General features: G+C 36.5%; 1 protein-coding gene across 1 annotated transcript; it reads left to right on the top strand.

The window, feature by feature from the left end:
* Nucleotides 1-312: 312 nt before the first annotated feature.
* Nucleotides 313-9,964, top strand: LOC110673389 (disease resistance protein RPV1). Its single transcript, XM_021836515.2, has 5 exons — nucleotides 313-1,065; nucleotides 2,304-3,417; nucleotides 6,931-7,398; nucleotides 7,551-9,131; nucleotides 9,242-9,964. Exons 1-5 carry the CDS (start codon nucleotides 593-595, stop codon nucleotides 9,776-9,778), a joined length of 4,173 nt encoding a protein of 1,390 aa, XP_021692207.2. The 5' UTR covers nucleotides 313-592; the 3' UTR covers nucleotides 9,779-9,964.
* Nucleotides 9,965-11,210: the final 1,246 nt, after the last annotated feature.

Genomic DNA, 11,210 nt, shown 5'->3' with positions numbered 1-11,210 from the left:
CCTCTAAGTTAAGAAGAACTGGATGTCGCCAAATGCATCTCACTGGAATGCATTTGTGATGTTTCGAATTTGGATAGCTTAGAACCAATAAATTGACCCTACGAATTGTGAGAGTGATGCGTATATTCCAGGCCTTGAATGCTTGAAGTCCCTGAAAATATCATATACGAGTTGTTGTAGAGCATGCTCTTCAAAAAGCTGTATTTTCTTAAATATCCACCTGTCTGTCAGTCTTTGTTCTGTAAATAATGATCATAAAGTCTCCATCTTCATCAAATACGTAAGGTCATTCATTTTATCATTTAAAAAATAAATAAATAAGAAAACTTGGGAAGGTTTTCATTTTTCATCCCTTTCCAATGTAGCAAGCGTAACGATATTCTTCAAGTCATGGAATAAGTTTATGTGAAGAAAAGAATGGTTGAAAGTTGAAAAGAAATGCTTTGCACCAAAAAAAGAAAAAGAAATGCTTTGCTTTGCTTTTCATTTCTTTCATTATCTCTTCAGTGCGAGAATATATTTGACTTTGCAGGGAGCCAGGGACCAATAATCACCACATCTTGCTTCCCACCTGACAAACAGTTGCCAAACAATGTCCTCCGACCTCGTTTCCACGCCTCTGGCCGCGCTGAGACTCAATTGGGACGTATTCTTAAGTTTTCGCGGCGAGGACACGCGCCACAATATCATCAAGAACCTCTACGATTCATTGACCGAGCACGGAGTCCGGGTCTTCCGCGACGACGTGGGAATGAGTCAGGGGGACGAAATAGCCCCTAGCCTGCTCGACGCCATCGAAGACTCGGCTGCTTCAATCATCATGCTTTCTCCGAACTATGCTAATTCTCATTGGTGCCTTGAGGAGCTCGCTACAATATGCCAGCTAGGGAGGCTGATACTCCCAGTGTTCTACGATGTTGACCCTTCTAATGTTAGGAAACAGACGGGTCATTTTGAAAAAGATTTCAGTACTCATACTGAGAGGTTTGGGGAGGAAAAGGTGAAAAAATGGAGAAAAGCTATGCAGAAAGTTGGTGGGATTTCTGGTTTGCCTTATGACAACAGGTGATATCTTCTGCTAAGACTTTTCATACAGGTTATATAATTTTATATTTCTTATCTTACCCATGAATACCTACGTTTATGAAATTATGCTACGAATAGAAAGATCGGTGCTTTTTTCCTTTTTCTGGGCCGCTGGAGAGATTAGTGATTGAATTTGTTTTATTTTATTGCTGGAAAGAAACGTGTTTAGCCTGATTGGCTTGCAAATTTCGGTCATTCTTGCTCTTTGTGTGTTACTGAATTTGAAGCTCCTCCTCTTGGGATCAACAGCATCCTCCTCCATGACGTTTGTGGATGTTCCTTTCCCAGATTTTGTTTGAAGTGATTTTGTGCTTCTGTTCCCTTGTTTCCAAAAACAAAAAAAGAAACGTGTTTAGCATAAATATATCAGATTCTGATATAACCTTTGCAGCTTGAATTAAATAATAAGTTAGCCAGAATCTTGAAATTTGTTCTTTTGCATTTTGTTCTTCTTTAATTGATTATTGAATTTGGTGGTTTATAGTGGGACAAGTAGCTGACAACTGAGAGAACTATAAATTGAAATTGAAAATCCCATCTGTTTGTCCTCTTTATCTATGTTGTGCCATCTGATTTTTTAAAATAAAATTGGGGATTTGTCTCTGACTCTTTCATATTTTCCATCGAAGTTGTTTTTGCTCGCTAATCAATGTTTCCTTTTGATACCATCTCTCAGAGATTCAGCATACATCTGGTGTTGCAAGTCAAGACAATCACGTCTATAGTCCTTACTTTTGCATTGTAAATTCCAGAGATTCTATGGTTTTAAGTAAATGATTTATAAATCTCTCTACAAATGATTATAAAATCCTTGGCTATTCAAGCCAAAGTACCAGGAACTGTAAGCCTGACTTTTTGTATTTTCAATTAAAGCATAAACATGATAAATTCTTAGGGTCGGGCATGGCATTGTTGTTAGAAATTCTTTTGAAAAAATATTTTTTTTAAATATATTAATTATAGAGTATTAAAAGTAATTTAAAGTTAAATTTGATAAACTTTAGTCATATAAATACCAAATAATAAAGTTTTTTCAAACTATTTTTTTAAATAATATCTAAAATGATATATATTTTTTCTTACTAAAAAACAGTTTTGATCCTTCAACCACAATCACAATCACTGCCAAATAATCATCCTCACACTTACATTAATTTAACATCTCTGCAGGTATGCCTGATACATCCTAATGTGTTCTTTATTCTGTTCATTGACAGCAAAGAACAGCAGTTGATTCAAATACTAGTCAGAAGGGTTTTGACAGAACTGAGAAGGACAGTGGGTATAGCTACATATACAGTTGGACTCGATTCTCGTGCAGACAAACTGATGAAGTTGTTAAATGTTAAATCTAATTGCACTCAAGTTCTAGGACTTCATGGAATGGGTGGGATTGGTAAAACAACTCTTTCCAAGGCCCTCTACAATAAACTTATCAGTCACTTTGAATGCCGCTGTTTCATTTCAAATGTTAGAGAAACTGCTAAAGAAGATGGCGGTTTGATATCACTTCAAAATAAAATTCTTTGTGCTCTTTCACCTGCTTTAGTGTCACCTGTGCATGAGGTTGATGCTGGTATCACTATGATCAAACAGAAGCTTCCCGAGCGGCGGCTGCTAGCTGTCTTGGACGATGTGGATGATGTAAGCCAGCTCAATGCACTGGCAGTAAACAGAAACTGGTTTTGTGAAGGAAGTGTAATTATTATTACCACAAGAAATAAACATGTTTTGGTTGAACATCTTGTGAATGAAGTTCATGAAGTGACAGAATTGTATCCCTCTGAAGCTTTACAACTTTTTAGTTATCATGCACTAAGAAGAGAGAAACCCACAAATGATTACTTGAATCTGGCCCAGAAAATTGTCTCTCTTACAGGAGGACTACCTTTAGCACTGGAAGTGTTTGGCTCTTATATGTTTCATAGGAGGACAATGAACGAATGGGAAGATGCCCTCAAAAAGTTGCAACAGATTCGGCCACATAATCTTCAAGGTGTGCTAAGAATAAGTTTTGATGCACTCGATGAAGAAGAGAAGTGTGTATTCCTTGATATTGCATGTTTGTTCACTAGAATAGAAATGAAGAGAGAGGAAGCAATTGATATATTTAAAGGTTGTGGCTTTAAGGCTGAGACAACAATTAATGTCCTCATGGAAAAATCTCTCATTAAGTTCAGAGAGGAGTCTGGAGACTATACTTTGTGGATGCACGATCAACTTAAAGAAATGGGAAGACAAATTGTTTTACTTGAAAACCTTGCTGATCCCGGTGCACATAGTAGATTGTGGGATTATGATGAAATCATGACAGTTCTGAAGCATAACAAGGTAACAAAAGAATTAATACTATCATTTTTATGTTCTTCCCATGGCCTTAATCATCTTGCAGAAGCCCCCTGTAAATTGAAGATATGGACATGCTTAAAGTGTTTGCTTAGAAAGTTTAATCCCAGTAGTCCTTTTCAAGTGTCATATATCTTGTAATGCTTACATACATTTGAGAAAGGAACAAAAGTTGTGACAGAAAATTGGTGGCATCTTTTTTTGCCTTGGGTCAATTTTATCTGTATTCGTCACACCCTATGATATGGATTCAAATGATATAAACGTTGGGGCGTCCTCTACTAACGACGCGCTACATCGGAGTCCGGGTGTAGTGAGAAATATTCAAGGGTGTAGGGCATTCACCGAAAGCGACGCGCCATGTCGGCGCCCGGGTGTGATGTTAAGTGAGCAAGGGTTCCCACATCATGGACGGGTGTGAGTAAAGAAATTAGTCCATAGGACAGATAGTAGAATAAATAGAGGAACAGAACACAAGATAGACATAGAAAACAATAGAAGATATCATAGAAGGAGACCAATTAGGAAGGAGCAGGATAGGAGGAGGATCAAGGTTGGTACTTGGAATGTTGGATCACTTACAGGAAAATTAATGGAGCTTGTGGATACCTTAGAAAGGAGAAGGGTGAATATCGCTTGCATTCAGGAGACTAAATGGGTAGGAGAGAAAAGTAAGGAAGTGGGTAATTCAGGGTACAAACTGTGGTTTACCGGAAAGGAGAGAAACAAGAACGGAGTGGGCATAATCATAGACAGGACATTTAAAGACGCAGTAATAGCTGTGAAAAGAGTAGGAGATAGAATTATACTAGTAAAGCTAGTACTAGAAGGAGAAACAATAAATATAGTTAGTGCTTATGCCCCACAAATAGGACTAGACAGTGAGAGTAAACAAAGGTTTTGGGAAGATATGGATGATTTAATGCAAAGCATACCGAATGAAGAGAATGTTTTCATTGGTGGAGATTTGAATGGGCATTTAGGAAGTGATATGGGCATTTAGGAAGTGATAGACAAGGTTATGAGAATGTTCATAGAGGTTTTGGTTTTGGCAGTCAAAATGAGGAGGGGAAAAGCATCTAGGATTTTGCTATGGCGTACAACCTAATACTAGCAAATACCTACTTTATAAAAAGAGAGTCACATTTAGTGACTTTCAAAAGTGGGCAACATAGAAGCCAAATCGACTTCCTCTTAACTAGGAAGACAAATAGAGCTCTATGCAAGGATTGCAAGGTCATTCCAGGAGAGGCTTTAACAAGTCAACATCGGTTGGTGGTCTTGGATGTCAAGTTTAGGAACAATTCAAGTAAGGTCAGAAGAAATAGTGTAGCTCGAACAAAGTGGTGGGAGTTCAAAGGAGTAAAGCAAGTGAAGTTCAAAAATAAGCTTCTCGAGTCCGAAGTATGGAAGCTGGATATGGAGGCCAATGATATGTGGATACAGATGGCATCAAAGATTAGAGAAGTAGCTAGAAAGTACTTGGAGAGTCTAAAGGACATGGACCACCCTCAAAAGAGAGATGGTGATGGAATGAGGAAGTACAAAAGGCAGTGAAGAGAAAAAGGGAATGGTATAAGAAATTACCTAAATGTGATAATAATGAGGCATATGAACAGTACAAGATAGCAAAGAAAGAGGCAAAAAAGGCAGTTAGTCAAGCAAGAGCACAGGCCTTTGAAAAGTTATATGAGAAACTTGGAACTAAAGAAGGGGAGAAAGATATTTATAGATTAGCAAGGAGGAGAGAAAGGAAATGTCAAGATCTCAATCAAGTTAGGTGCATTAAGGATAAAGAAGGAAAAGTGTTGGTGAAAGATGAGGACATTAAAGAAAAATGAAGAAATTATTTTAATGATCTCTTTAATAATAGTCAAAATGGTAATAGCGTGAATATAGATTATACTAGAAGAATTAGATCTTTAGAAGTAAAGGAAGCACTTAAGAGAATGAAAGTAGGTAAAGCCTGTGGACCCGATGAAATACCAATTGAAGTGTGGAAGTATTTGGGAGATATGGGAGTGGCATGGTTAACTAAATTATTTAATAAGATTCTAAACTCAAAGAAAATGCCTGATGAATGGAGGAAGAGTATTTTAGTACCTATTTTTAAAAATAAGGGAGACATACAGAGTTGCTCAAACTATAGGGGAATTAAACTCATGAGCCATGCTCTGAAGTTGTGGGAGAGAGTTGTGGAGCATCGACTACGTCATGATACTTCTATCTCTCTCAATCAATTTGGTTTCATGCCCGGTCGTTCAACTATGGAAGATCTTTCTCATTAGAAACTTGATAGAAAAATATAGAGATGTGAAAAAAGATCTACACATGGTTTTTATTGATTTGGAGAAGGCTTATGATAGTGTTCCAAGAGAGGTCTTATGGAATGTGTTAGAATAAAAGAGGGTATCTATTAGGTACATACAAGTATTGAAAGATATGTATGAAGGAGCAACTACTATTGTGCGCACAGTGGGAGGGGACACAAGAGATTTTCCGATCTCAATTGGATTACACCAAGGATCAGCCATAAGCCCTTACCTTTTTACATTAGTTTTAGATGAACTGACGAAACATATACAAGAGAGTATTCCTTGGTGTATGATGTTTGCGGATGATATTGTTCTGATAGATGAGACACGAGAATGAGTCAATAGAAAGCTAGAACTTTGGAGAAGTACTCTAGAGTCAAAGGGTTTTAAGTTAAGTAGAACGAAGACAGAATACATGCATTGCAAGTTCAGTGAAGGCCAAACTGGTGATGGGGAAGGAGTTAGTTTGAATAGAGTGATACTGCCCCAAAGTAATCACTTTAAATATCTAGGCTCATTCCTTCAAGTAGATGGGGGATGTGAGGAGGATGTTAGTCATAGGATTAAAGCCGGATGGTTGAAGTGGAGACGTGCCACGAGAGTTTTATGTGATCGTAAGATTCCCAATAAATTGGAAGGAAAATTTTATCGTACAGCCATACGACTGGCTATGTTATATGGTAGTGAGTGTTGGGCACTGAAAGAGTCGTATGCATCTAAAATAAGAGTTGAAGAGATGAGAATGTTAAGGTGGATGAGTGGCCACACCAGACTAGATAAAGTCCGTAATGAGAGTATTAGAGAAAAGGTAGGAGTGGTGCCAATTGAAGATAAGTTGAGAGAAGGGAGATTAAGGTGGTTTGGTCATGTGAAGCGTAGACATACGGAGGCTCCAGTTAGACAAGTAGAGCTCATTAGGTTAGAGGATAGAAAGAAAAAAATTGGTAGACCTAAATTGACTTGGAGGAGAGTAGTACAACATGATCTAGAAGCATTACACATTTCTGAGGATTTAACCCAAAATCGTTCAGAGTGGAAAAAGCGAATCCATATAGCCGACCCCAAATTTTTGGAATAAAGGCTTAGTTGAGTTGAGTTGAGTTGTATAGATTGTTGATGTTTTGGTTTACCTTTTACTCAGTTTTTATTGTTAGTTTTAAATATTTTGCATGATTGAAAACAGGGGACAAGATACGTGCAAGGGATCATCCTTGACTTCAGAAGGAAGCATTTTGTGGAGGAGGATCCAAGTGCTGGCATGATTTTTTGCAGTAACTTCCTAGCTGCACTAAATCCAAACTCGATCCTCAAGAAAGTTATTACAAAAATCATGATTGTTTGTGATAACTTCCTTGCATACCTGAAAGAAAAATGGGCACGTCTTCTAAGTCTTCCACGAGGAGAAGAGAAACAGGGTGAGATAATACTTAGCACCAGTTCCTTTGAATCAATGGTTAATCTAAGATTGCTACAAATCAATCGTGTGAAATTAGAAGGGAAGTTTAAATATTTTCCTGGGGAGCTCAAGTGGCTGCAGTGGAAGGAATGTCCTTTGAGAAATCTTCCTTCTGATTATCATCCTTCACGACTGGCCATCCTTGATCTCTCGGAGAGTGGAATTCAACGAGTCTGGGGTTGGTGCAGCAACAAGGTACGGCTCCATTTTCTTTTTTTTTTAATATTATTCCAAGTTATTTAAAGTCATTGAAGGTTCTTGGGATCTGTCCATATAAATGTTCTAAATAAAAATGCAAAGGAAAAAATTGCTTTTATTTTGAAAGCAGAAAACTTCGTGTGTTGCAGGTGGCTGAGAAGTTGATGGTTATGAATCTTCGTCATTGCCATAATCTAGTGGCTATTCCTGATTTATATGGGTATAAAACCTTGGAAAAGCTTGATCTGGAGAGGTGCATTCGACTGACTAAAATTCACAAGTCGGTGGGGAATTTGACGACATTGCTTTGCTTGAACTTGAAAGGATGCTCAAACCTCATTGAAATGCCGAGTGATGTCTCTGGGCTAAAAAATCTTCAAAACCTTATTCTCTCCGGCTGCTCAAAATTGAAAGAATTGCCAGAGGACATAGGGAGTATGAAGTCCCTGAAAGAACTTCATGTTGATCAAACTGCTATTTCAAAGTTGCCTGAATCTATCTATCGCCTTACAAAACTTGAGAAGCTTAATCTGGATGGTTGCCGATTCATAAAAAGGTTGCCAAAATGCTTAGGTAACTTGATTTCTCTGAAAGACCTCTTACTTGATCAAACTGCATTGGAAGAATTGCCTGATTCTGTTGGATCTTTGTCAAACCTTGAGACACTAAGTTTGAGGCAGTGCAAGTCACTTTCCTCCCTTCCTGAATCTATTGGTGAGCTGCAGTCCTTGACAGAAATTTTTGTTGGTAAAAGTGCAATCACAGAACTGCCCCATTCAATCGGTTCATTGTCTTACCTGAAGCAGTTATCCGCTGAAGGCTGTGAATCTCTAAGCAAATTGCCAGATTCAATCAAGGGACTATCTTGCATTAGTGAACTTCAATTAGATGGGACTTCAATTACCAGTCTGCCAGATCAGATTGGATATTTGAGAATGATTGAGAAGCTTTACATGCAGAAGTGTGCATTGATTAGAACTTTACCAGAAGCACTTGGGAGCATGAATGCTCTTACTACTTTAAACTTGTCTGGTGCTAATATTATTGAGTTGCCTGAATCTATTGGGATGTTGGAAAATCTTATAACATTGACTCTCAACGAGTGTAAAGAGCTGGAGAAACTTCCAGCGTCAATAGGGAACTTGAAGTCCTTGCACCATCTTCTGATGGAGAGAACTGGTGTAACAGTACTCCCTGAGAGTTTTGGCATGCTCTCCAACTTAATGATATTGAAAATGAAAAAGAAAAAAAAAGCATTCAGATCTCCTAGTACACAAGAGAAGTTGGTTGTACTCCCAACATCCTTTCCGAATCTCTCCTCGCTAGTAGAACTGGACGCTCATGCTTGGGGAATATCTGGTAAGATTCCTGATGATTTTGAGAAGTTGTCAATGCTAGAGACCTTGGATCTTGGCTACAACAATTTTTACAGCCTTCCTTCAAGCTTGAAGAGCCTTTCTCTTCTCAGAATTCTTTGCTTGCGACACTGTGAAGAACTCGTGTCTCTCCCTCCATTGCCTTCAAGTTTAGAAGAACTGGATGTTTCCAACTGTATTGCATTGGAAAGTGTATCTGATATGTCAAACTTGAAGAGCTTAAAGGAGCTGAACCTTGCAAATTGCGAGAAAGTGCTGGATATTCCAGGGTTTGAATGCATTAAATCCTTGACCAGATTATACATGACCGGTTGTAGGGCATGTTCCCTGACAGTAAAGAGAAGACTTTCAAAGGTTCATCTCTGTGTGTGTTTTTGTGTGTGTGTGTGCGTGCGCGCGCGTGCATGAACACTATGTTCATTGATAATACCATGGCTGTGTTTCTTGTATAATTTTTATTGCAGGTTTTCTTGAGGAATATGAGAAACTTGAGTATACCTGGAAGCAAAATTCCGGATTGGTTTTCTCAAGAAGAAGTTAGCTATTCAGAGCGAAGAAACCTAGAAATCAAGGCAGTGATTATATGTGCTGTTGTCTCTGTGGACCATCGGATACCAGACGACTTGAGAGATGAAATACCATCTCTACCAGCCCTTCAAGCAAGGATGTCTAAAGCAAATACACCTTTATGCGTAAACACATTGGACTTACGGGGAGTGCCAAAGACTGATGAAGATCAAATCCACTTGTGTCGGTACACATATTCTCATCCATTGGTTTCTAGATTGAAAGATGGTTATAAGTTAGCGGTAAAGGCGCCAAATCCACCAATCATTATAGGCGTTCAACTGAAGAAGTGTGGCATTCATCTGGTTTACGAAAATGATGATGACTACGATGGAAATGAAGAATTATTGGATGAGAGCCAACTATCCGTATCTGCAAAACTAGCTAAGTTCTTCAATTCAAGTGAAGAAGATGGTCAGGCCAGTAGAAGTTGAAAATTTTAAGAGCCAGACTCTGAGGAAAAGAATAAAGAAGTTTATTAAGCGACTCTAGTTCTTGTTTACATTGTTCTTCCGTTGATCTTTTTATTGTTATAAATGTTCAAGTTTGCAGTTAATGGGCAGAATTTCCCATTTTTAGATGTGTGATATGTATAGCTTTCATTTAAACTTTGTCTCAAAGCTTTTTGACATATTGCAATGAGTAAAGGTCACCTCTGCCAGTAGTCTAATGCCTTGTAAGCTTCCGTAGCTCAATTACTGGGACGTGGATGGTGGCTGTAATTAGGCAAAAGCTCTTGGCAGAGAATGAGTAGCATCATGCAAGTGCCATTTTAAAATGTTTTCAGAAGATCCTGAAAAAAAAAAAAAAAACATGTTAATATTTGTGTAATTACTGAAAACAGAAAGCCTTTGTCTTTCTTGGCAGACCTAAGATTGTCTTTCTTTGATCTCATTTGCTTGTCTTTCTATTCGCTGATGGAGCTTAAGACCTAACAATGTCTCTTTCCTAAAGCGACAGCTTTGTAAAAATCAGGGTTATTCTGTTTCGATTCCGATACAGTTCTATTTAAAAATTGAAATTAAAATCAAAGTTTTAACTCTTTGAGGAATCAAATTTTGATTTGATTTGTGTTTGATTCTAAACAAGTTTGGTAAGACTTTGATTCTAATTTTGGTTTTATTTCAATTTCTATTTTAGTTTAAAAATAATAATACTTATATTAAAATAATAATATTAATATTAAAAATAAATTATTTATAATCCTTAATAAATATATATTATATTATATTCTAAATATTTCTTAATTATATACCTTTTAACTAAAAGATATATATAGATAAGTTGAGTTGTATACAATTCTTATAATGACGTTTCATTGTACTGGTTAAGAAGAAATTAATTTCTTTAACAGCGTGGTTAGTTATTTTATCATGATTAATAATACTTTGTAATGGTAAAAATAATTATAAAGAGTTTAATTGCCACTTAAACCTCAACCAATGTCCAAAGGACACTCAACTAGAAAAGCCCATATTAATACTCTCTTAAAAAGGCCTTTTATGTAACTACGTAACAACATTCACATTTTGATTTCATTTGTTTTTACGGACAATCATTCTACGTAAACATTATTTTTTTATAAAAATTACTTTATAAAAACTATAAAAATATTTTTTATTAACTTTTGATTATAATATTAAGCTAATAATATTAATAAATATATAAATATTTTAACATTTTAATAAAATTATCAAAATTTAAAATATAATTTTCCCTGTTAAAAGAAGAAAATTATTTTTTTAAAAAATAACTTTAATTTTTTTTTAATCAGAAAAATTTTATTATCATATTTATCTTAATGCATACTAATATATATATATATATATATATATATATATACAAATTCCTTATTTGATGAAAAAA

Source organism: Hevea brasiliensis, chromosome 2, assembly GCF_030052815.1.
Source record: "Hevea brasiliensis isolate MT/VB/25A 57/8 chromosome 2, ASM3005281v1, whole genome shotgun sequence".
Taxonomy (NCBI): Eukaryota; Viridiplantae; Streptophyta; class Magnoliopsida; order Malpighiales; family Euphorbiaceae; genus Hevea; species Hevea brasiliensis.
This window is presented reverse-complemented; position numbering and strand designations above follow the sequence as displayed.